The sequence below is a fragment of the Silurus aristotelis genome, assembly GCF_946808225.1.
Source record: "Silurus aristotelis genome assembly, chromosome: 4".
NCBI classification, from domain to species: Eukaryota; Metazoa; Chordata; class Actinopteri; order Siluriformes; family Siluridae; genus Silurus; species Silurus aristotelis.
This window is the reverse complement of record NC_139577.1, coordinates 11423725-11451226: the sequence shown is the minus strand read 5'-3', so window position 1 is coordinate 11451226 and position 27502 is coordinate 11423725. Positions and strand designations below refer to the sequence as shown.

Sequence of the window (27502 nt, the reverse complement as noted above, 5' to 3'; positions counted from 1 at the left end):
TTTACTGGAGCATTTGTCATAGTCAAAACATCCTGCTGTCTTTCAGGGCTTGCTTCTTGTCAAACTCCACGAATGCAAACGAGGTTGGTTTCAGCCTACCCAAGCCCTTCTGAAGCTGTATTTGAAGCATCATCTGCTGTGAACATGACACATCCACATAAGTGATTCTAATTGATTGTATTATTTGTTTTATTCACATTAATACCTGATGGAGAAGACAAACAGCAAAAAAACTATTACAGTACTTTCTTTTTGCTTGTTTCCACAACAGCACTTACATGGTGTAGACCTTGTCTGCATTAGCTGTAGCAGTAATCCCTGGATCTTTTTTACATCTTCCCTTAGGTCTTGCAGATCTTTAATCTGCTGCTGTTGGTCCTTCTCCAGCCTCATTAGACTGCTCAGAGGTTCATATTGAGATGAGGAACTATTTCTTCATAGGGCATAAATTGTATACTTTTATTCATCAAGTAATTGCAGTGTAATATTGGGATTGCATTTTACCATTTCATCCCAGATAAACTCACCTGGGAGATCGGTTATCATTATCAGGTTGAACTGGGTTGAGTAGTTTGGCTTCTTTTTGGATTTTCAGGTATTCATCCAAAGTATCCTGTAGTTTTAACAAAATTAGATCCATATACGTACCGTAATTTCCGGACTATAAAGCGCACCCTTATATAAGCCACACCCACTGAATTTGACAAAGATTTTTATTTTAAACATAAATAAGCCGCACCTGTCTATAAGCCGCTGTCTACACTGAAACTAATGAGCTTGACACAGGCTTTAACGAAAGACAGTGTCTGTTACACGGTGTAACGGGTGAAATATGTTTTGACTCCTTTAAGAGCAGAGCGGCATTTTGGGAATAGCCTGCTGCAGCATTTTTCCGGTATTACTGCATGTGTGCAAGACCGAGGAATATGTCCTTATTATTTTCTGATTCTCATTTCTAAGTTTCTTAGTTTCTTTGACTAAAAATAAAAAAGCACGAGTTTTGGAAACCTGTCTGTGCTTATATGATTTCTGTTGCAACTGGAGTTAGTGAGCTCTCCCATGACCCAGACTCAACACGTTACAACGGCTTGTATCTAAACAGTACCCTACCAAGAAAGCAATTGTTCACTCTCTTCCTCCTTCCTTTCACAACTATTTCTCTCGAGAGTTTTTCTTTTGGCATCATCGTGCGTTTAAAAACTTTTTTTTTTTTTTTTAAACTGCAAACTTTTTTTCTCCCGAAGTGATGCAGCTCAGAACACAGGTGAGGTGCGTTTTTTCGTTTCCGTTCGGAAATTTCAAAATACGGTAATTCTTCAACCACAATGAAACCAAATATTATTTGGTTAGTGGAACATATTCATGTGTGTAAACGCTGCATGGATGTAAATGTGTCAAACACAAAGTTCTTCCACACTGTTGTGTTTTAATTAAAAACATAGATCTACAGATCTCTCTTTAAGATGCACTTTGGTTAGTGCTTTATTTGCAGGCTGTAGACATTTTCCTGCACATGAATAAAACACTGCTATATTATTTGTATTTTAATTATATTTTGAATTTAAACTTGAGTTAGGGTCATAGAGTTAGGGTTATATGATTATATAATTAGGATTAGGGTTATAAGGTTAGGATTATAGAGTTAGGGTGATATGGTTAGTGTTGACCCTAACCCTATAATCATAACTCCATAGAGTTAGGGTCATAGGGTTAAGGTTTTAGGGTTATATGATTAGGGTTAGGGTTATTTGGTTAGTGTTTTGGGGTTATAGGGGTAGGGTTATAGGGTTAGGATTAGAGTTGTAGAGTTAGGGTATTGGGGTAGGGTTATAGGTTCAAGGTTTTTATTTGCCCAAATGGACCTGTTTACAAACACCTATTCAAAAACTGTTACATGTACACATTCTTTGACTCTGACACTGTTGCACTTTTATACATTACAGTCTTTTTGTAATTCTGTCATAGGGTTAGGATTACAGGGTTATTAGGTTAGAATTATAGGTTTATAGGGTTAGGGCCATAGGGTTAGGGTTATAGGGTTGTAGGGTTATGGTTATAGTTTTTCAGGATTAGGGTTACAGAATTAGGATTAGGGTTATAGAATAAGGGTTATGGTTATAGGGTTACAGGATTAGGTTTATAGAATTAGGTTTAGGGATATAGAGTTTTAGGGTTTAGGTTATAGAATTAGAGTTATAGAGTGTGTTGTATAGGGTAAGGATTAAAGGCTTATGTTATAGGGTTAGGGTTCTAGGATTAGGTTTATAGGATTAGGATTATAGAAGTTGGGTTATAGAATGATTATGGTTGGGTTATAGCTTTATAATTAGGGTTATAGTGTTAGGGCAATAGGGGGAGGGTTATAGGATTAGGTTAAAGGATTAAAGGGGTAGGGTTGTAGAGTTAGGGTTATAGAGTTAGGGTCAGAGGGCTAATGTTAAATGGTTATCGGGTTAGTGTTTTAGGGTTAATAGGTTATTATTATAGTGTTAGGATTATAGGTTTTTAGGGTTAGGGTCATAGTGTTAGGGTTGTTGTGTTATAGAATTATGGCTATAGTTTCACAGGAATAGGCTGTAACCCTAATCCTGTAAAACTATAACTATAACCATAACCCTATAATCCGATAACCCTAACCCTATGACCCTAGCCCTATAATCCTATAATCCCAACTAGGCTGTAACCCTAATCCTGTATACTATAACCATAACCCGATGACCCTTATCCTATAAACCTATAATTAGGATTAGGGTTATAGAGTTATAGGGTTAGAGTTATAGGGTGACAGTTAGGGTTATAGGGTTAGGTTATATAATTATTAGGGTTGGGTTATAGCTATAGGAATAGGGTTATAGTGTTAAAGGATAAGGGTTATAGGGTTAGGATTGTAGGGTCAGGGCTATAGGGTTAGGATTATAGGGTTATGGCTATATGGTTAGGATTATAGGGTTAGGGCTATATGGTTAGGATTATAGGGTTAGGGCTATTGGGTTAGGAAATAAAGGGTTAGGGCTATAGGGTTAGGATTGTAGGGTTAGGGCTATAGGGTTAGGGTTATAGAGTTATGGCTATATGGTTAGGATTATAGGGTTAGGGCTATAGGATTAGGGTTACAGGGTTAGGATTGTAGGGTTAGGGCTATAGGGTTAGAATTATAGGGTTAGGGCTATATGGTTAGGATTAAAGTGTTTGAGCTATAGGGTTAGGATTGTAGGGTTAGGGCTATAGGGTTAGGGTTATAGGATTAAAGGGTTAGCGTAATAGGATTAGGGTTAGGGTTATCGGATTACAGTTATAGGATTATGTGGTTAGGGTTATAGGATTAGAGTTAAAATATTATTGCATTAGGTTTATAGGATTAAGGTTATAGGGTTAGGGTTAGGGTTAAAGGATAAATGTTAAATGATTATAGGGTTAGGTTTATGGGATTAAAATTATAGGGTTATAGGATTAGCGTTAAATTATTATATGTTTAGGGTTATAGGATTGTAGGATTATGTTTAAAGGATTATAGGATTAGGATTATTGGGTTAGGTTTATATGATTAAGGTTGCAGGATTATAGGGTTATAGGTTTAGGGTTATAGGATTTGAGCTATTGGGTTAGGATTATTGAGTTAAGGTATAGGGTTAGGGTTATAATTTAGGGTTAAGGTTATAGGGTTAGGGTGATAGTGTTGGGATTATAGGATTAGGGTAATAGGATTTGGGTTATTATTGTCTTAGAGTTGTTATTAGGAGGTGATTGTAATGGTCAAAAAAAATTTATGTTTTCATCCAAAAGGCAATGAAAGGTCAAGGTCAATTAAGATTTTGGGCCAGAGGGATTAAATAGGCCCACAACAGTGTCAGACAAGGAGCAGCATCCAGAGAAAAAATAAATATAGATTAAAATTAGACCTAATTAGAATTAGACACCTGTAAAGTGGAATGGAACCTGAGAAAAGGCCACTGACCACATGTTACTTTTCTTAATGGGGTACTCTAGACGTGCAATGATCCCCAAGCAGGTGTTTTCTCATCTATAAGGCTGAGAACATCTATCAGAAGTCAGTGGAATCATGAGAATAAAATTCATGAAGCAAGTGATCCTTTGTGTTCTGGTGGGGAAAAGGGTTCTTATGGGGAAAAGACACAAAAAAAATCAATCAAATGCAGACTAATTCTCATAATGGCACGTATACAGTGCCTCCAGAAAACATACACCTCCTCCTATGATTATTCCTCTTTGGTTATTTAGCTGTATTTATTTGCTAATTATTAGAAAATGTTAAATGTTAAAAAACAAGTAAGAATAATTCACATCATCCACAAACAAAATTAATATTAATAAAAAAATAGATAAAGAATATTAGACAACTTACTGCAGAAACACTTAAAAATCTATCAGATGAGAACTAATAACGAGTTCAGACTGACCGCACTGCTGGTAATATTATTATGAAATATTATCTTCTGTTCTTCTTAAACTGGAAATGGTAGAAATGCTCATTTCCCCTGTCGTTTTAGGCTACTGATTCTAGACAATTAAAACTTTTATAATTTTTAAAAATAATTAATCTTTTATATATATATATATATATATATATATATATATATATATATATATATATATATATATATATATATATATATATATATATATATATATACTGTATATATATATATATATATATATATATATATATATATATATATATATAAAATAGCAATCATTAATTGTAGAGTGTACAGCATATTAAACTTTTAGCTATATCGCTATAAAACTCATGTCTCATGTATTTTAAATTGCAGTGAACCCATAGCTATTTCTTTCATTTTTGAATGATTAATGACCAGACTGTAAGAAATTGAAGTTTCCTGGGATTAGACAAGATGAACTGCAGGGCTGGTTTCAGGAATTCACTGTAGCCAGTCATTGTATTTGTTGGTATAACATCATAGAATAATAATAATAATAATAATAATAATAATAATAATAATAATAATAATAATAATAATAATTAAATAAAATTAATGAATTTTAAATGCTTGCTGTTATCACAGGAATCCCAGCTCCTTGTTGTGAACATATAATATGTGTGGTCAGTGCAGGGTGACTGTAGCTTGTACCTTAATCTCTGCTCCAAGTTTCTTCATCCTTTCATGCTGGTCTGGATCTGTTAGGAGGTCATCATCATAAAACTCCCCAAGTGGGGCACAGCAGCTGTGGATATACTGCTTGTCATAGAAATGCCACAGCTGAGGCATGGATTCTTCCACCTGCAGGATTATGGATGCCTGTTGCATCACTGCGTTTGCCAGGGCATTGTCATATACTCTAAAGAAACAATGCACTGCAGCTTTACTAAATGACCCAAACAATGTACTTATCTAACAAGTGGACTATTCCTCCTACCTTTGAAAGGTGTCTGAGAGCAGAGCAATCATTAGGTTGACACACAGAACAGCAGACAGGGCCAGGAATGTACCACAGAGCAAGTGAGCCATAATAGGGTCTACAGCTACCATGGCATCAAACTCATAATCGTCCACTAGTGTAATACGGTAAAGGCTATAGAGCATCTGTGGCACGGTTTTCATACTAGGTACAGCTGTTGAGCCTTTGTGCAAGAGAGGAAAGTTAGTAAAAACATATTATTTTACAAGAAAATACAGCATATATTATGGAATATTAGACAGGGCAGTTGAGTTGTTGATTGCTGTCACCTCCAAATATTATCCAGAAAGCACAGGCATATGGGACATAGATCTCAGCGTATAAGAAGAGGAAGCGCAGAACGTCCCCAACTATCTTCCCCAGCATGACAATGAAAGGACCCATAACCCTGCGAAAATATTAATATCAGTATCATCACTAAACAAAAAAGACAGCGAATGTTCTGTCCATAAATGACTCCAAATTTGGGGACTATGGTGCACAAGCCACTAATGAACAGGTTTCTATAGCTTCTTTGGTATTGAGTGAATCACCATGGTTACTTAAAACACAACGATGCACCTGTTATGTGTAGTGAAACCTGAGAAAAGGCCACTGACCACATGTTACTTTTCTTGATGGGGTACTCTAGATGTGCAATGATTTCTAAAGAGGTGTTTTCTCATCTATAAGGCTGAGAACATCTATCAGAAGCCAGTGGAATCATGGAAATAGAATCCACCAAGCAAGTGATCCTTTGTGTTCTGGTGACTTCATCACACTGCACTTCCAATTGACCAGGAATAAAAACATTTCTGTTCAACCAATTAGTGAACACATTTTCACACTCGGTATACCATAATTCTATTGTAATTATTATAATAAACAAAATTCATGGGGAAAAGACACAAAAAAATCAATCAAATGCTGCGAATCCTCCTGTTATTCTTCCTCCTTGGCTATTTAGCTGTATTTATTTGCTAATTATTTGAAAATGTAAATAGTAAAAAAACAAGTAATAATAATTCAAATCATCCACAGACAAAATGGATATAAATGAAAATTAGACCAAAAATATTAGACAACTTACTGCAGAAACACTTAAAAATCTATCAGATGAGAACTCAGTTCAGACTGACCGCACTGCTGGTAATATTATTATGAAATATTATCTTCTGTTCTCCTTAAATTGGAAACGGTAGAAATGCTCATTTCCCCTGTCGTTTTCGGCTACTGATTCTAGACAATTAAAACTTGTATTATTATTTTTAATCATCTATCTTTTTTTATATAAAAGAATATAATCAAGATAATTAGAACACAAACCAATGGGCAGCAATCATTAATTGCAAAGTGTACAGCATATAAAACTTATAGCTATATCGCAATAAAACTCATGTCTCATGTATTTTATATCGCAGTGCAGTAAAAGTTATGATTATTTCTCCCTGATTATGTAGTTTTATTTATTTGCTAGTTATTTGAAAATGTAAAAAACAAATGTTTTCACCCGCACCACCCCGTGAACTGTTCTTTGGCAGCAACTATAGATTTCAGGTGTCTCAACTGTCTCTCTTTGCTTGTAATCTGTGCCAGGTGCTTTGGCTCATTGTCCTGTTGGAACATACATTTTGTTCCCTGACTTCTGGCTGTCTGGCTTGCGCTCAATAAATAGCTTAGTTGGCTCTATCATCTTTGCTTAGGATGGCAACAAGCCATGGCAAAACGCAAGCTATCCCCTCCTATAGTTCAGCATGCTTAAAAAAAAGCAGAGCATGATGCTACCACCAACATGCTTATTTGCATTAATGGTGTTAATTGGATACAGATCCGTAATTTTTTTTTTGCACCACGCATAATGCTTTGCTTTTAGAGCAAATGGGTGGGCATTAACCTCATTAGACAATAATATATTTTCCAAAAGCTCCATAGCTTCCTTTGTCCTTCTTTGAATTCAATTCAATTTAATAAATTTTTATTTGTATAGCGCTTTTAACAATGAACATTGTCTCAAAGCAGCTTTACACAGATAATGTGGTGATTTAAAGTGAATATCTTCTTTATAAGTGTAAGTTTGTCCCTGATGAGCAAGCCGGTGGCAACTGTGGCAAGGAAAAACTTCCCGAGATGGCATAAGGAAGAAACCTTGAGAGGAACCAGACTCAAGAGGGAACCCATCCTCATCTTGGTTGCACCGAATGTCTATTTATAGCAGATATACGATGTTGCGGGGTAAAGTGATGATGATCAGAAGCGAAAAGTAGTCCTGGGTCAGTGTAGCAGACTGTTGACATTAACTACAGTCCAATCCATCCTCAAAGCGCCCGTTCTTACTCCGGAATTTCATGGAACCATCCAAGGCGTTGATGAGAAACCGTCCCAAGCTGCACAGAGTGGCCTCCAGTCGAAGAGAACACTATCCAGAGGCAGGCCTGGACGAAGTGGGAGGATCCACAGAGGGGAGAGGGGCAGGAACAGTGGTCACTGGAACTTCTTTTCCATTAGAGCCATATCCATGAAGAGCTCACGATATTGTCAAAGTGTGTGCAGGTTCTCCTATTTCTGCCAGTGAGCTCTAAAATCTCTTCAGTGCTGTAACTTTTTCAGTTTCTCCATATTTCTCTTATCTGACCGGAGATTTTAGCTGATCTTCTTCTTCTTCTTTCGGCTTCTTCCATTAGGGGACGCCACAGCAGATCATCCGTCTCCATACCCCCTGTCCTCTACATCTGCCTCTTTCAAACCAACTACCTGCATGTCTTCCCTCACCACATCCATAAACCTCCTTCTTGGTCTTCCTCATTACCTCCTTCATGGTGGCTCCTTCCTCAGCATTCTTCTACCAATATACCCCATGTCCCTCCTCTGCACATGTCCAAACCATCTCAATCAATCAATTTTAGCTGATATTTATAAATATTTAGTGATATTTCACTGTTCAGTTTGGACACAATGTAACAAGGTGTTCCCTGTTTTACATATGTTGCATAAGTTTTAAAGCTCTTAGAAATGACATTTCTATTAATGTATAAATATATAATACTGAAAGGAGAAGGGGTGAATCCTTATTGATTGCATATCAGTTGATATGCATTAAATACTTATTCATTATCTTTTGTATAAAAGTATTCTGATTCTATAAGTGATAATTAGAAATGTAAGTTATGTAAAAGAAAATAAATTCTTCTTTATCTTCACAAAGTCCATTTTTTAGTTTTCAAATGATCTCTTAAATGTAAATTATTATTATTAGTATTAGTAGTTGTAGCAGAAGTAAATGTAGTTGTAGATCTAGTAGTTCAAGCATTTATTACTAATAGGTAATGTCTATTACAGAAATCAACACCAAGCACAAAAAGGTGACACCTATTACCTAAATCCTCTGACATGCTTCATCAACCTGAGCCAGAGGATGATGACGGCCACAGCAAACATTCGGAGGCTATACATTCTGAGTGTTTGAGACACCAGGTAAACATCAGCCATGTGAAGACCCAAAACTGCTATCAGCAATGTGTACACAAGCCAATCAAATATATTCCTATGAAAATGAATAGCAAAGAATTCATTTGTTAAAAATAATGAACAATTTGCACATATACATATATTTTTGGACGAAGAATGTTGGAGTTTTACCAGGGATCCTGCATGTAGCTTCCCTTGATGCTGCGAATGAATTTAATCTGACCCTCAAAGTAATGACGTTCCTTTAGGACACAATTTAAATACATCAGCATGTTTTTCAATGAACTGGATATGTGAATTATTCTTTAGAAAAGGTTGTTAATGTTTTCCGTTGATCAGTTTTATTGTTTTTGTTGTTGCTGTATTCTGTATTCAGAGTCTGGAACTTCATTTGAAAATGCAATGTCAATATTTACAGGGGGAAGGTTCTCGACAGTATATTCGGTGTCAGCGTACATATTTGCTTGCATTTCTTGTCAGCCAACAATTACTATGATGAAATGAATGTTCATGTCTCTGAAGTGACAAAACATACTACCATACTTGGTGTCAATTCCAGTATGGTGTAGCAGAAATGTAAGAGTATAACATACTGTTCAGACTAATATGGTTAATTAAAAGTAGGAAAGATTCTAGTCATTATAATCATGCTAATCACACAATTACTGTAAATACACCCACATTCATTGATTTCCAACCTATAAAAAAACATTTGAATAATATATTAGAAAGAGTCTATTTTCTGCCATCACTGAAAAACAAAGCTATTAAATTCAACAAAATAATTTTTTTATTTTTTCCCCCATTTCATTTGTTGATGTAGTACTGGACACTTAATGAGACAATGAGATACAAATTGAGGTCATGACATTGCATTGTTGTGTGTACACGTGATGTATGTTTTTCATGCTCGCAGGTGCTATTTTTACATTTAGGATTAATGAATTGTGCCTATGTTTTGGATCATTTGTCCTGTTTTTATGCTTGTGGATTTAGTGGATCAGCTGACTCGGCACTGTTATGGTTACAGCTGCAGTTTGCAAGTTTATTGTAATACAATTTATTGAGCCATAAAATCAAACCATATGCACGATTAATACTTTAATGCCATTCCGCACTTTTTCTGTAGTGTATTTACAGTCTTAATAACAACATACACAGTTTCAGCCATAATGTATTATTAGGTACTATTAACTATATCCTAAATACAGCCCAGAATGAACTCTTTAATAATTCTGCATGTTGGATGTAGTACCTCTGGCCACATGGGGTGTGTGCAAGAAAGATCCTCATTGAGTCTCTGTTCACACCACTGCTGCCAATCTTTGAGCTTTTTAACAGAGCGCAAAATCTCCATCACCTCCCTGTACACCTCCAGCATAGTCAGCCCTAAAGCTATCATAACCACAAACACACGCCACCAGTCCTGTAGAGAGATGGTATAAAATATGTATACAGTGTATTCAGAAACTTTTTAGACCCCTTTCAGAATTTTTTATTTTATACGGCAGCATGATACTACAATCATTTAAATACTTTTTTTTTTTTTTCTTTTTTACAGAATTCTAGAATTGTTTAACAAATGTATGAAAAATGAAACTCTGAAATATCACATGTACATAAGTATTCAGACCCTTTACAACAACACTTGTCTCTTGTTTATTGCTGAGATGTTTCTAAACATTGATCAAAGTCCATCTGTTGTCAGGAAACGGTGAGACTGAGTGGACCCAAATGCAGGATGCAAGCAGGTGTAAGGTAAAAGCAGGTTTCAATGGGAAAAGAGGCAAGGGGAAAAACACAGGTAAAAAAAAAAAAAACAGTCCAACTCCAAGAGCCAGGAGAAAGAGCAATGAAGGAAACCCAAAATCAGATACCCAAAAAAGTCCAAAATCCAAGAGCTGACAAATAGAGCAATATAGGGCAGAGCAAAACCAAAAACCAAAAACAAACCAGAGTCCAAACTGGAAACAGAGGCAGAGCAGGGATCAGGAGTCAAGGTCAGGATCAGGATCCGGAACAGGCAGGGTGGCAAGAGTACACTCAGGGACTTAGAAAGCCGGTGAGAAAATCTCGCCCCGAGCTAAAGTGATGGTGAAGCCCTCTACCAATCTGGGTTTTAAGGCAGAGTCGCTAGAAGAAGCCAGAAGCTTTTCCTCTGTGTGAAAACTATGAAAGTTGGCTGTTTTGAGATTGCAAAAAAAAACTCGAAGGACTCTCAGACTGTGAGAAACAAGATTATTTTGTCTGATAAAACAAAGACTGTTTGGCCTCAATTATAAACTTTACAGTATGTCTAGAAGAAACCAGGCACCTCTCATTACCTTCCCAAAACCATCCCAACAGTGAAGCATGATGGTGGCTGCATCATGTTGTGGGAATGTTTTTCTGCATTAGGGACTGGGAGACTGGTCAGGGTTGATGGAAAGCTGAATAAAACAAAGTACAGAGATATCCTCAACAGAAATCCTGGTTTACAGCACTCAGGACCTCAGACTGGAAATTCCAACATGAAAACGCTCCTAACCACACAGCCAAGAGAACACAGGAGTGGCTTAGGGACAACTCTGTGAATGTCCTAGAGTGGCCCAGCCAGAGTCCTGACATCAACTCTATTGGACATCTCTGGAGAGACCTGAAAGAGGCTATACTGACGCTCCCCATTCAACCCGCCTCAGCTTGAGAGGATATGGCATGAAGAACGCCAGTAAATCCCTCAATCCAGGTGTGTAAAGCTTGTTGTGTCATGCCTAAAAATGCTGGAGGTTGTAATTGCTGCTAGATGTGCTTCAATTAATTATTAAGTAAATAGTCTGAATAGTTATGGACACAAAAAATCAATTTGAACGGTCCTAGCATCAGGCTACAACATAACAACATTAAAAAATGTAAAGGGAGTCTGAATACTTTCTGAATGCACTGTGTATAGGTATGTATCCGTGTCTATTTCCAGGCTGAGAGTGTGGTTAATCAGCAGTTTGTGTTGGGCTTCATACCTGAGGGAAAATGTAGCGTTTTTCCTCATCTGAAGACACAGACACCGATATGGCCACTGTGGTCCAGGAAACGATAAATAAAAAATTGAGCAGCAAGAGGATCCATGCACCGAGTCTGTGGATAAAAAATTTGAGATCCCAGTTTGTTCCATTTTCCAACTAATGCTTTGCATTTAAATAGTAAATAGTATGGTGTTCACCTGCCATACAGGTTCCATTTGACTGTGATGAGCTTTAACATGACCGGATGCATAATAAGATCCAGTTTCCCTTGATGCACTATAAACGCAAGCTGTTCAACAGTGAGAGAGTGCATTATTAGAATCGATCAATCAATGTCACAAGAATTGGCTCTAGTTATTGAATATACAAGAACTAAAATTAATAGAATGATGAAGTCTTGTCAGGATGATGATGGAGTACCGGTGATGTCGGCTCACTTTTAGTTTTCCCTAGAGGGCAAAATAAAAAAGATTTATGCATTAATTTAAACATTTGTATTTCCTCAGCTGCAACACATTCGTTCTTGATTCCATACTGTCACTACCTGACGATGATTTCTGCCATGTTCGCTCTGGTTCCAGCAAGTGAAGGTAGAAGAACTGCTGGCGTGTCATTCGGTCTTTCACAAGAAATTGATTTAGTGCCAAATTGGCCTGTGGAGGATGAATACATTCGGACAGACAGTACATTGCGAGAACGGTTGCTATACGTGAATTTATGAAGGTATGGATTATTGACTCTGACCACAGGCGTCATCTTGTCAATCATGGCGGTGATACACAGCTGTCCATCAGAATCCTGAACCCCAGCATCTGCCCCCAGCTCCAACAGGGTCTGTGCGGCTTTACTGCGATCTTTAAGCACACATACACACCTTCTCGATCAAATGGAAGTAAAAAATCTTAATATGCTATTAATTATTATTAATCCTATTATTATTATTATGGGGTTTGGGTGCATTATTCTTTTCATGCATGTCTTTTTTCCATGTTTATACTGGTTTTAATGTAAGCATTCAGTGATATTTAAATTTCCTCCTATGGTCTGAAATTAGCTTTTATACATATTTTACTCTGCTAACCCAATATGAAGTATAGATTTTGGATATTCAATAGGACAACATTTCTTTATAGAAAGCTGTACCCAAGGTGGCAGCAAGCTGTAGTGGAGTTCTTTGTTTGTAGTCGTGTGCAGCAATGTTTGCTCCACTCTGCAGCAGGATCTGAATTGCCTCAGTCGCATCGTTCTTAGCAGCAAAGTGTAATGGTGTTTGCATGTCCCTGTATGTCTGGGCCTCAACGTCAGCTGAAACAACAGATACATACATGCTGACCATGTTAAAGTAAATAGATAGTTATGTTATACTGAATTTATTTCACTATCGATCAATGATTATATGTGTCACTATTGAAATGTTTTTCATTGTATTATTATTATTAGGGCACATTGCTCGAAAGTGTTGCTGCCTCACAGCACAGTCCCCCAGTTTGATCTTGAGCTTGGGTTACTGCTTCTGTTGTGTTTCAATGTCCAAGTTTCATCCAAGTTCTCTGGTTTCTTCCTGCCTCCCAAAAAATGTTGCCCACTGTCAGGGAACCACCAGCCACACCTCTCTCCTGCACTCAGCACACTCGCACAGCCTCGCCCAATACTAATCACCTTCACCTATCTCCAGTTTACTTTCCACTTTATGAGGCCCCTGTTCCCACTCGCTCACCATCCGATCTACAGTTTGCACAAGAGATCATCCCTGGACTTCCCGGTTTGTGCTTCTGGCGAAGCTCCTGTCTCGTGTACTAAGGCAAATAAAGCTTATTTACTGTATTCCGTATTCTTGATCCGAGCGTAACAGCCACAGTAGGTAAAAACCTTTTGTTATTTAACACCCTTTTGGCTTCGAAAGATCTTCAAGCATCTCAATCTCCCCGGGAATCTGACCATGCAATCCCCAATCTCTTGGAACCCTGACTTCCCTGCCTCATTAGCCAATATGAAAAGTTTATTACTATCCAGTTTATTTACAGGCAATGTTTAAAATATTTTGAGATGCTTACAATAGATCACCAAATTCCTAAAACCGCTTTTTACACATTTCTATTACACTACATCATTTTATTCAGTCTGAAATGAGACAGGGGAAATACACTGGGAACTCTCTGATATTAAAAATCGTCTGCTTCTTCTGGGGGGCGCTAAAGGGTCAGATTCCTGTCTGTATTCTCTGTTATCAGAAGCCTCTTCACCTTTAAATCATTTAAAAACGATTTGGGAAAGGGATATGGGCCAATCATTTACTGATGATGAATTGCTCCCTATATGTGAGGAGGTTTTCATAAATCAACTTCAAGCTTTGTGCATGAGCAAAACTTCAAATCCATATACAGAACATATCTCACCCCAGTACACCTTCATAAAATGTACCCAAATGTTTCTCAGCTGTGTTTTAAATATAATTCTGAAATAGGAACATTAATGCATTAATGCATTTTAGGACTGTAAAAAATGTGAACCCTTCTGGCATGAGGTACATGATATGGTTCAGAAAATGCTGCCTAGAAAATTCACTATGTCTTAAGCTATATACTTCCTAAACAGTTAAACATCACTAGATTTCTGTACTGATTCACATTCTTTATTACATTTTATTATTTATTTTGGCAAAGAAATTTTAGCACAAGTGCTAATCTTCTTCCTTTGGAAAAACTTACAGAACAAATCTGAATTATTCTGGCAGTTATGGGCCACTTTGTGGTATTTATTTGAACAAGCAAGACCCTAGCCCTGACTTATGTTCCTTTTCCATCTTTTTCTTCCTTTTCTTTTGCATGTCTTGACTTGCCCTTTGCCATTCCATGGACACTTCCCCAAATTAACAATACATTGTTGTTATATTGTTATTAATAGGTTTGAATGCATGCTGTGTGTGTTGACTGATCAGCTCTCTTGTTGTTTTGGTTAAGTTTGAATAAGAAATCAATAAAACTATAATAATAATAAGAAGAAAAAGTGTACTGGCTTCACTACACTTCCTGTTATGGACTGGTATCGCATTCTGAATGTATTCCTGCCTCCTGGCCAATGTTGCAAGATAGGCTCTGGATCCAGCATGATTCGCATTTATACAGAGCTACAAAAGTCTTTTGAAATCTAACAATGAATAAATCAACACTGGCTTTCTGTGTTGCAAACCTAGAACACCATCAGCCTAAAACTTTGTTGGGGTGAATTAAAGCACACGTTTTTTTTATATAAACAAAGACATAAAACGATCAGGGATAATAAGTGCTAGATTAAGTATTTCAGGAAGCAATAGGTCTTCTGTTGTTTGAAGATTTCGGAAATCTAGGGCAAGTTCATTCCACCACCTCGATGCCAGAACAGAAAAATCTTGATCTTGAATCTTGATCTCGAATCTTGATGTATACCTACCTTTAACCCTGATAGAAGGTGGGTCCAGTCAAGCAGTGCTAGACAATCTCAGGGCAGCGTGGTTGTCAGGGTGCGAGCGAAACAAAAGGCAGAAGCCGGAGTACAGCTCGCTTGGGTTTTAATGGCATGCGTGAGAGAGAGATACACACACGCACACACACACACACACACACGCGCACATATGCACACAGCAGTCCTTCGGTTGAGAGAGATAGTCCGTGTTGGGCATTGGGAGAAGCGTAGCTGACCCGAGATGCACAGGGTCAGCTACGCTTCTCCCAATGCGCAGCCGCAGCGCAGCCGGTACGGGATTCTGGATTCTGGATTCTGGAGTCCGAATGAAATGGATGAGAGGAGTCCTGTATGAAAACCGGAACGCGAAACCATGCAGTACGGGAAGTCCAACATAAACAATAACGAACGGGGGGTGAATGTGAGTGAGGGGTTTATGTAGGAGCGGGGTGGAGTGATGATAAGCTTCAGGTGTGCCTCGTTAAACCTGGGGCTTCAGAGAGAGTGGAGGCATGAGTGATGATGAGGTCCAGGTGTGCGTGGTTAAACCTGGAGCTCTATGGAGAGCGGAGGCATAGAGAGCCACCAAAGGGGGCGTGGCAGGTGGATCCCTGACATTACCCCCCCCTGAGGGGCGGCACCTGACGCCCCCCTAACCCACAGACGCTCGGAGGGTCGAACGGGACCTGGTCAGTACCGCCGCAGCACCGGACGATGCCCAACCTGAAGGCACAGGACGGAACCATGCTCCCAGCGAAGGTCCGAAACGGCGCGTAGCTCATCGCGGAGGCCAGAATCGGAGCAAAACCACCGGCGAAGATCGGAGCCAGGACGAAGGCCAGATCCAGAGAGGCGCCTCCAGTGGCGACCGGGGACGGAGGTATGCCTGCAGCGGAGGCTGGAGACGGAGAGCCGTCTTCAGCGGAAGTCGGAAGTGGAGAGACGTCTCCGGTGTAGGACAGGGACCAAGCTGTGCCCGCAGCAGAATCCAGTGGCTGAGCTAGCTTCACAGCGGAGACCAGACACCGAGTGATCAGGGGCAGATTGACGCCCACCAGGGAGGTCTGGAGCAGAGTGATGTCCAGCACAGAGATCGGAGGCCGAGTGTAGCACTCGGTGGAGACCGGGAATAGAAGAACCTCCTCGGTGGTGTCCAGAGGCCGAGCTACGCTCAGTGACGCCTTTGCCGGGTCTGTGAGCAATGACGACGCCTTCAGAGGAACTCGGTGGCTTTCGTCCGGAGAGGAGCCCAGAGGTGAGACGTCGCCATCGGAGGAGCACAGAGGCGAGACGTCACCATCGAAGGAGCCCAGAGGCGAGACGTCGCCATCGGAGGAGCCCAGAGGCGAGACGTGGTGTGCGTGGTTAAACCTGGAGCTCTATGAAGAGCGGAGGCATAGAGAGCCACCAAAGGAGGCGTGGCAGGTGGATCCCTGACAGTGGTGCAGTGTGAGGAGTGACAAGTGCTTTTAGATAAGAGTGTGCTGGTCCATTTTTGGCTTTGTAGGCAAGCGCAGTTGTTTTGCATATGATGCGTGTGGCAACCTAGAGCCAGTATAGGGTGCACAGCAGTGAGATGGTGTAGAAGATCTTAGGCAGTTCAAAACAGCTGCATTTTGGATTATTTGAAGAGAATGGGTTGAGTTTAGAGGTAGACCTGCCAGTGGAGGGTTGCAGTAGTTCAGTCTTGAAATGAACAAGCACCTGAGCAGTCAGGGATGGGCAGTATTTTGAAATATGTATATCATATACGTATTTTAAATATAAAATAGGCTTTTGTAATTTGTTTTTGATTGAAAATAGCTTCATATTTTGTTTAAAAAATACTTTAGTGTTTTGTATTTTTGTAGTTTTGAAAATCAGCGTCTCCCATTACGGGTCACCACAGCGGATCATTCATCTCTATACCCCTCTGTCCTCTACATCTGCCTCTTTCAACCCAACTACCTGCATGTCTTCCCTCACCACATCCATAAACCTCCTCTTTGGCTTTCCTCTTTTTCTCCTTCCTGGTGGCTCCATCCTCCGCAATACAGTAGTTTATTTTGATACATTGTGTGGCTGAAGGAGTTTGTCATGTATTATAAAAGAAGTGGATGCAAGTTTAGATCATTCTTTATGAGGTGTGAACAGGTAAACTACTCAAGAAACTCAGTGTTGGGTACACTGGAAAACACCTTGAAAGGCGAAGGAAAGAGTTCAGAGGACTGTGAGCATAAAGCTCACTATGAATAGTAACCATGCCACTTGTCATGTGAGGGTACCATGGCTGATGGGAACCATAGTCCAAGACCATAATCCTAAAACAGATGAAAAAATAAAAAATGCTTTAAATGAATAAATGTCTTGTAGAGTTTTTATAGTTACGTGCGATTTAATTACTTCTCTGCAAAAGTGTAAAACTTGACAATTATCCAGACAATTATCAAACTCTACTAATGATATTATTAAATGCTCAGTCCCAACCCACACTTGTATATCCATGAACCATACCTCAAACCTTAATTTTGAGGTAGACCAGATGCTGGTACCTATGAGTACACCCTGGTGTAAGAACCTGGTTTGGGTTATAAATGTTAATGCAGATTCACTCTTAACAAATGCACCTCCTCTTTCCAGAAGAAAACAGATCATATCTTCATAGTCCAAGGCTGCAGCCACGTGAAGAGGCGTAACCCCAAATGCATCAGGTCTGCGGATATCGGCTCCTCTCTCAAAGAAGAACCTCATCACATCTACATTCCAGGCTCGTGAGATCTATCAGAGCACACATTTATACTTACACAATAGTATTATGTTTGCTTGTTTTTTTAATAAATTCAAGTTTCAATTAAAGGTTAAAAACTGTTTCAAATGCGATTACATTTGATTCACGTAATCACACGTGAAATGTATGTAATTTTTAAATACTTGCAGCTTAAACCAACAGCAAATGTTTGCTTGCGAGTGAACCCCAGAAATGCAGCTGCATCTTCGATACAACATTTGATGCTTAAAGGCCATAAAAACTCACCTCATGAAGTGCTGTCTGTCCATATTTGTCCGCTGAATTTGGATCAGCGCCATCTCTAAGGATTTTGTTCAAGTACTGCAGATCAACCTGGAGCCAAACAGATCAATACGAGCAAACATGACATCAGGCTTTCTCAAAGCACACACCTTTCTAAACAGCTCTGTAACACAGCTCATTCTTGGCCTACACAACAGCATAGCAAACAAAATACCATCACTAACAACCTCATCTGTGTCCTCGTTGTTGGCAGCCAGCACTCTGAAGTGATCCAGCAGACGTTTGTTTAATTGATGCTCTTTGGCAGCTCCATCTAAAACATCTTCCTCCCAGGCAAGGCCCTTGTACTTGTTGCTTAAAGATTCCCCTGTCAGCACACAATAACATTAAAGTGAGTGGTTAATCACACAGGGTTTGCAATTTTCACTACACTGTTGCACTTAATGATTGCTGTATGTGTGTATGTACACTATATGAACAAAACTATTTTGAAACCTCACTGCTTTTTGAACATCCTATTCCACATCTAGTCACTTTAAAGCCGCTTTGAGACCATGTCCATTGTGAAAAGCACTATTGAAATAAACTTGAACTTGAACTAGTCTTTAGATTGTGCTTGGTGAGATTTGTGGTCATGCAGCCACAAGGGTGTTAGTAAAGTCAGGTACTGATGTAGGTAAATTGAGAAGGCCTGGACCCCAAAAATGTTCAGTAGGTTTGAGGTCAGAGCTCCATAGCAGGTCACTCAAAATCTTCCACTATCTTCCAACCCATGTAAACCATATCTTCATGAAAAGTCATGCTAGAACAGGTTTGGGTCTCCTAGTTCACATCCAAAGACTAACTCTGTGCCTCCAACTTTGTGGTACCAGAACCACATATGGCTGGAAAAGCCAGCCAATTCGTATGTCTATAAAGTGTATATGTGTGCATATACTTTTATCTTTCACTTCAATAGTACATTGTGTTATGCTGCATGACAGTCTGATTTATCTGTTTGATCAATTCTTTTTTCTTTTTTTTTTTTTCTTTTTTTTTTTTTTGTCTTATAGTAGTGAAAATTGATGTCTTCTCTTGTTGAAGCCTATCCACCTCAAGATTCAATGATTGGTGCACAATAAGATGCTTTTTAGTTTCCACGGTTGTAAAAAGTAAAAATGAGTGTTATTGCATTCTTCTTGATTGCTCAAAGCTCACTTATTGACTTATGGGAAGTGGTAGCTCAGTGGTTAAGATGTTGAACTTCAACATCCCAGCTATGCCATGTTGCCACTGCTGGGTCCTTGAGCACAGCCCTTAACCATCAACAAGTTGTATAAACGATATAAATAAGTAACTAATTTCCACAAAAAGATAACTATCGTTCGCTCATATTTTTTCTGTTTTTTCTCTGTTCTATTCTGTGTACACTTTAGACTATTGTGGTTGAAAATCCCAGGAGATCAGCAGTTTCTATAATACTTAAAACAGACATTGTTGGTGGGTCTGTGCACATAAAAATAATCACATGGCTGTTACACTTTAATTAGTAAACTAATGTATGACGATAAATCGAAATCTAAATAAAATAGAATGCACAGAGTTTATTATTTTGCTCTTTAAACGGATTGAACTTATGCCTTATAGTGTGATTGATAATGCTTGTAAATATGTCATGTACCCAAGGCTTTTCTCTTCGTGCATTTACGGGTAGCGCGTTTCCACCGACCCCGGGCATAAGAAGCCCATTGGCTAACGGAGCGCACCACTGAGGTTGACCTTACAGAGGTACTGGTACCAGTATGTTGCTGCATTGACTGTAAACATGCAAACAAATTAGTAAAAAAAAACAACACAAGACCACTGATAACAAACTTTTATGGAATATATTTTTAAGGTTCCTGCAGACAAATGCATTACACAATCACAGTAATCTTAACATCCTTACCTGGCTGGACATTGCATTTCTGAGCTCCAGACCTGGGTTGTCATGACCACTTGGGGAAACGCGACTTAATCTCTTCATACTTGATCTCGACCCAACACTCTTCCGGTTGTTTCCTTTACTGACTCACTGCTTCTGCCTTTAGATGTGAAATATCATTCCTTATTTAACTATTACCTTAGTTAACATTGAATAACACAAATTATACAGATAAAAGTATTGGGACACCTGAATTTTCCAGGTATATGTGGTTCTTCCCCAAACTATTGCTAATTTGTAGGCACACAATTTGTACAGGACGTCTTTGGACATTACATCTTTTCTTAATTTGAACTAGGAGACCCAAACCTGCTCCATCATGACAATGTCCCTGTCCATAAGCCCACTCTAAAAAATAGTGGAACATCTTCCCAGAAGAATGGAGGTTATTATAATGAAAGCAAATTATGATTAATGTGGAATGGGATGTTCAAAAAGTGCATATGAATCTTTTGATCAGGTGTCCACAAACTTTTGTCTATATAGTGTAGTCCATATTGTATATTTGATCATGAAAAAAACCGACATTGACTAATTGTTATATTTACGACCAAGTTTGCAGAAATTAGGATGAATTTAATGACCGTACTTTATTACAAGATAGTGTCTGCAGATAAATTTTGTATTTTGTAATTTTTTGTGTCATTTTAATTTTTGTACGATCCTTTGGGACACTGCCAGGATGTAAACATCTCCGGCCTTGTGTGATGCCGTACTCTCGCCAGCGGTTGACAGAGTTCAGTTGTCTCTGTGTTAGAGTGGATATTTTTTCTGGGTTTTTAGTCTTTTAAAGCCCAATTTTAGCTCTCGTGTCTGTCCTTTTTATCGACGTCGCCGAACACTGAAACAGAGTGTGTCCGGCTCCGTTGTCCACTGGCGCTTGTACACTGCTACATACATTTATACTGTAAGGTTTATACATTACGGTACTGTAAATGCATCTCTTTTGCTAAATTATATACTGTAATTTCTTAAATTATTAACTACCCCATAGTTATCACCATTCTTTAAGACTCCTGGGTAGGCTGGGCTACTGTAGGCTAGGTCTCGATGGGGTCATTGGAAAACACATCTACATCGACAAGAGCGAAATTATTTTTATTTTTCTAGGTTGCATCATATTTCCATTTGTTTCTTTGTTCAATACTAAGATATTTTAAAACTTAAACAAAAGAGATTCTGATGACACCACATCTACAGCCCACAAGGTTACAATTCAAAATCACCAGCTAAAAGTTTATTTCTCACATGACTAAATAAAGCACATGACCTGTACTAACCAAACAAACAAACAAAAAAAGAGACAACCCGATGTTAATTTTTGTGAAAACGATACTAAATGTAACCTTTAAAAACATTGTTTTGTACAATACCTTGCCACATGTGAAGTCTGAGCTGTTTTGACTCTCCAGTGAATATATTTAAGTATGTTGTGTGACCTTCACTGTATTTAAATCCACCTGTGTTTGTATGGTCCGTTCCTCAGCTACTTCTAGCCATTGAATCGTAAAAAGCACCCTCGTGTCCTCATTATGCAACAGTCCATCTGCCCTTAACTCATAAACCCTACTGCAATGTAATGCACTGTAACTGTATTTATCTTACAAAGCCTATGTTTATGGCAGCTTTATCTGTTTCTGACATAGAGCACATATAATCACCAGGTAAACACTGTGGTAATCATGTGCATCGGCAAACCCACATACGCACGATATAAATCTTTTTTTTATGAATCATATTGCTTTGTTAATTATCACTCAAATTAATTACATCTGACACAGCAGATCGAAAGTCTGTGGTGGATCAGTTACAAGCCTTGAATTACTGAAGAGAGGTCTTTAGTAATTAAATTGAAGAAAGGACAGACCTTTTTTTTTACTGACGGTCACATTCCTTTGGTCTCTTTTTGACTTCCTCAAGGTTCCTCATGCATGTGACTTTGTCTGACTTCTTAGTGTTTCCAATATTTCTATAAATATTGCTGGTAATTGAGAAGATATGTTATAAACCAAAGAGAATGTTCATTACATTACTAAATAACAGAGGTTGGAAGTAACGAAGTACAAATACTTTGTTACTGTATTTAAGTAGGTTTTTCGCTTATCAGTACTTTTCTTCAGTATTTATTTTTCAGACAACTTTTTACTTTCACTCATTACATTTTTTACTCAAATATCTGTAATTTCTACTTCTTACATTTTCAAAACAGTTTTAATCTGTTTGGTGACATGGTCAATATTTTTCTTCTCAATGTGCGCCGTTTTTAATCGGTCAACCCAGTTCTTGTCATTGTGCAGCTTTTTCAACCACTGGTGTATCATTTCCTGGCTATCACACACCACAGACGTAGGCTAGCCTATGAAGCTAACAACGAGTGAGGTAGAAGGTAACAAGATGTATGTCGTTAATGTGGATAAGACAGAGGGCGTCAGTGATGTAAACATGACTTGAACAGACATGAACAGAGACATTCCTGGTTACCTTGTCATCAACTTTTCTCTGATTCTGTTCTATATGGTGGATGTTCAGCCTGGATACATTTATTAGATAACTTAATTTTAAATTCTTTTTGTATTAATATATGAATATGATGTGAGGTCCAGTTACCAGTGTGGCACTAAAACAGGTAGTAATAATGGCTAACATGTCAGAACCCAAACTTGTTCACTTTAACCTGAGTAAAAAAGTGTAGTCAGTATTTCAACATTAACCAGTCTCTTTAGAACATGAGTATCTGTACTTCTACTATTAGAGTGAAGAATGTGTGTACATTTGCCATCTCTGCTACATAGTGAGTGAAACACAAAAAGGAAAAAAAAAATGCAACCACCACCATGAAGTGGTGAAAAGGAGGTAGCTCAGTGGTTTAAGTTCTGGGTTACTGATAGCAAGGTCAGGGGTTTCAAACCCTGGTATTGCCAAGCTTGTGGCCCTTGAGCAAAGCCCTCAACCCCTCTTTGCTCCAGAGGCAGTGTATCATGGCTGACCCTGCACTCTAAACAGCTTTCAAACATTACTGGTATATGCAAAGAAAGAATTTGTGCTGTAATGTACATGTGACAAGTATAAAGCACCCTTCATCAAAAAAATAAACCCACAATCATTTCAAATCACAACTAATATAATAAATCTTATATAGATTTAAGTTAATGACAACATACCCATGATTATTGCTGCGATTAAGCTGCTCTGGAATGTGAAACGAAAAAAATTGACCTATAGCATACTGACAATTTTATCAGCTGGTTAAAGGTCAAATTTAAGCATTAAGGCCATGATTTTGGCAACGTGGGTTATTATTAAGAGCTGGAATTAGACATGATGGAGGAATGGAGAGAGAGAGAGAAAGAGAGAGAGAGAGAGGGGGGGGGGTCTGAGTATGTTGACTTATTTTTTACAAGATACACTGTATAAACAAAGGTTTTAGTACATTTGATTTATGTGGTTCTTTTCCAAAATGTTACCATTAAGTCGGGGGCACACAAGAGTGTCTTTGGATGTGATAGCATAACATTTTCCCTTCTTTAACTTGAAGAACCGAACCTGTTCCAGCAGGACAGCTCCAACCCTACTGAACAGCTTTGGGATGAATGTGAACACTGACTGCACCCAGGGACTTTTCACCTCACCTACATCAGTACCTGACTGCTCTCTACCACCTTTGTGGGTGGACAGGCAAAAATCTCCACAAGCACACTCCAAAATCGAGTAAAACATCTTCTCTGAAGAGTGAAGGTTTTTATAACAGCAAGTAGTGACTAGAAGTAAAATGGGATGTTAAAAAAAGCACATACAAATCTTGGTTCATGTAGTGTACATTAAAAATATGACTATTACATATTCTGTAGATAACTGAATAATGACTCAAAGACTATGATTTTAATAAATTGAATAGGATTTAATGTGCAATACGATACAGACAAATACAGATCATTGGTCTGTAATTTTTAGTCACATACACAGGTACACAAATGGCATATACAGCGGCTCATCCGAACCAGTGGCTTGCCCATACAGTCTCTGTTCCATTGCACACGGCACAGCCAGCACCACTCGAACTTGCAGTGCGCTCGAGGACACACCATGTGCATGCAGCCACCTGAGAATATAGTCACAGAACAGATATTAGAATAAAAAATAAATAAATTATAATTATAAAATATACATTTATAACTGTTATTTTAGACATAGACTTAGATATACTTTATTGATCCTGGGGGGGATGCATAAATAACAAACAATTCAAAAAGTAAGAAAAAAAAGAATGAAATGTGCAGATTGTCAGTGTATATATGTGTGTAATGGGATATGTATATATAAATAGCTATTAACATCTGTTACATTAACAACCGAGCTGGGAAGAACGTGCTGCAAGTTAGAGCAATAAAGAATGCAGATGGAAATGTGTGGACTAGTGAGGAAAGGGTGTTGAGAAGATGGAGGGAGTATTTTGAGCATCTGCTGAATAAGGAAAATGAAAAAGAGAGAGAGAGAGAGAGAGAGAGAGAGAGAGAGAGAGAGAGAGAGAAAGAGAGAGAGAGAGAGAGAGAGAGAGAGAGAGAGAGAGAAGGTTGGATGACGTGGAGATGGTGAAGCAGGAAGTGGATAGGATTAGTAGGGAGGAAGTGAGAGCAGCTATTGATGCTGATAAAAGGAGGATGAAAAGTGAAAAGTCGGTTGGGCCAGAAGAAATGCCAGTAGAAGCATGAAGATGTTTAGGAGAGATGGCAGTAGAGTTTTTAACAAGATTGTTTAACAAGATTCTGCAAGGTGAGAGGATGCCTGAGGTATGGAGAAGTGCTGGTACCGATCTTTTATGAATAAGGGAGATGTGCAGACCTGCAGTAACTACTGGGGAATAATGTTGATCAGTCACACCATGAAGTTATGGGAAAGAGTAGTGGAAGCCAGGCTGAGAGAAGAGGTGACCATCTGTGAGTAACAGTATGGTTTCATGCCGAGAAAGAACACCACAGATGCATTATTTGCTTTAGGTATGTTGATGGAGAAGTATAGAGAAGGACAGAAGGAATTGCATTGTGTGTTTGTGGATTTAGCGTATGACAGGGTGCCGAGAGAGGAGTTGTGGTATTGTATGAGGAAGTCAGGTGTGTCAGAGAAGTATGTAAGGGTGGTGCAGGACATGTATGAGGACAGTGTGACTGCAGTAAAGTGTGCGGTAGGAACGACAGACTGGTTCAAGTTGGAGGTGGGTCTCCATCAAGGATCGGCTCTGAGCACTTTCATGTTTGCAGTTTTGATGGACTGGACGAGTTCAGATAGGAGTCTACATGGACGATGAAGGGGAATGAAAGTCAGTAGGAGTAAGACAGAGTACATGTGTCTGAATGAGACGGAGGTCAGTGGAGTGGTGCGGTTGCAGGGAGAAAAGGTGGTGAAGGAGGAGGAGTTTACATGGGGTCAACAGTACAAAGTAATGGAGAGGGTGTTCGAGAAGTAAAGGCAGGGTGAAGTGGTTGGAAGAGAGTGGCAGGAGTGATTTGTGAAAGAATGGTAGTTTGGACTATAGATGGTTTGCACATGTGCAGAGGAGGGACATGGGGTATATCGGTAGGAGAATGCTGAGGATGGAGCCACCAGGAAGGAGGAAAAGAGGAAGGCCAAGGAGGAGGTTTATGGATGTGGTGAGGGAAGACATGCAGGTAGATGGTTTGAAAGAGGCAGATGTAGAGGGCATTGGGGTAGCGAGACGAATGATCCGGTGTGGCGGCCCCTAATGGGAGCAGACAAAAAGAGAAGATATGTAGTAACGTCTAAATATTTTTTTATTTGTTTTACAAAGTGACCATTGTGATTGCCAATGTATGTGGGGATGAAGTAGTATAGCAGATCATTGGCATCCATCGTTGTTTTATTCCATATATATATATATATGTCATCATGTCATGTCATTTTCTCCCGCTTATCCGTAATTCGGGTCACGGGGGCAGCAGTCTAAGCAGGCCCACGCCTTCGACTGCTGCCCAATCCTCACAGCACCGTCCCTTACGGTCCCTCCTGCAGGTGGTGAGCCCACGGGAAGATATATATATATATATATATATTATTATTTTTTTATTTAAGAGAATATTCAAAATACTTAATAATAATATGGAAAGAGATAATAGGACCCTAATACAGGATGTCCCCAACTTACAATGTAGATGGTAAGTCGAGACATGGTCTAGTCTACCCAGGACTCTTAAAGAATGGTGATTAGTATGGGGTAGTAAACTGCTTTAGCTGACTCGAGTTTGAAGGATGCCTTCTCCGTATTCAATGTTTCAACTTTTCTCATAGTGGTTTGATAGCATCCAGATCAGGGTTTATAGAAGGCCACTGCAGAATAGTCAAGTAATTTGTTCTTAGCAATTCTTGGGTGCTTTTAACTCTGTTTTGGTACATTATCTGGTTTGAGGACCCATGAGCTGCAACTGAGTATGCTGTTTCGTAGATGCTCTGCCTCAGATGTCCACCCATTACAATTTGGCTGAGTCACTCAGATCCTTCCATATTTTTTCTGCTTCCAACACATCAACTTTAGGAACCTCTTTGTTCCCTTGCTGCCTAATATATACCATGCATATCAGGTGTTACTGTTACAAGAAAACCAATGTTATTCACGATATGGCTGAACGATGTATATATTTTTACTGTAATAATATTTATTTTTCTTTTTGTGTAAAAATCTGAAGTAAAAAACAAAAAAGCACCAGAAGTATACACTAAAAATAATAACCAAAAAAAGGTGTCTGCCCTCATTGTACCGTAAATATGAGAGAAGCCAATAAAACACATAGCAAAGTTGAAGTGGAATGAAGACGGGTGTACCATTCTTCTCCACAGGGACTCTGCATTTGGGACAGGGCCGTGTTGTTTCTTTTATAGTGTCCTGTGAGGCTTGTTCCCAACGGGACCTCAGGGCAGCATCTTCATCAACCACATAACCCTGTCACATAACACACAAGAGCAGAGCAAAAGAGAAACCCGATCAGAATAATATATAACTTTGAATATTATGTATATGAATTTATTAGTATGTGGTCTGGCGGACAAATCCGAAAAAGCACAAAATACAGCCGACCAGTAAACCTACTTTATACTCTGATTATACAGTACTGTGCAAAATAGGAGGCTGTCATGTGCTTTTTACTGAGCAGTGGGTACCATCTGGCCACTCTACCATACAAGCCTAATTGGTGGGGT

The 27502-nt window shown here is 38.9% G+C and overlaps 2 protein-coding genes across 3 annotated transcripts in view; both read right to left on the bottom strand.

Moving 5' to 3' along the window:
- On the bottom strand, positions 1-22860 carry LOC310725192 (uncharacterized protein). Of its 2 annotated transcripts, none has more exons than XM_083539933.1 (21): positions 21670-22860; positions 20261-20396; positions 19994-20129; positions 18561-18700; positions 18337-18423; positions 17930-18080; positions 13026-13187; positions 12627-12736; positions 12427-12535; positions 12303-12331; positions 12080-12171; positions 11880-11994; positions 10139-10309; positions 9055-9125; positions 8792-8959; positions 5709-5827; positions 5398-5602; positions 5112-5319; positions 528-613; positions 279-433; positions 1-136 (listed from the first exon to the last, which is right to left on the bottom strand). In XM_083539933.1, exons 2-21 carry the CDS (start codon positions 20336-20338, stop codon positions 96-98), a joined length of 2433 nt encoding a protein of 810 aa, XP_083396059.1. In that variant the 5' UTR covers positions 20339-20396; positions 21670-22860; the 3' UTR covers positions 1-95. The 2 variants fall into 2 exon arrangements, with proteins under 2 accessions (XP_083396059.1, XP_083396060.1); XM_083539934.1 differs by having other exon boundaries at positions 1-133.
- A 1345-nt stretch (positions 22861-24205) lies between these two features.
- prkn (parkin RBR E3 ubiquitin protein ligase) overlaps positions 24206-27502 on the bottom strand; it is a 162550-nt gene continuing 159253 nt past the window's right edge. The window contains 3 exon segments of the mRNA XM_083540027.1: positions 24206-24302; positions 24304-24395; positions 27128-27245. Coding sequence (XP_083396153.1) covers positions 24285-24302; positions 24304-24395; positions 27128-27245 — 228 coding nt within the window. The 3' untranslated portion in view covers positions 24206-24284.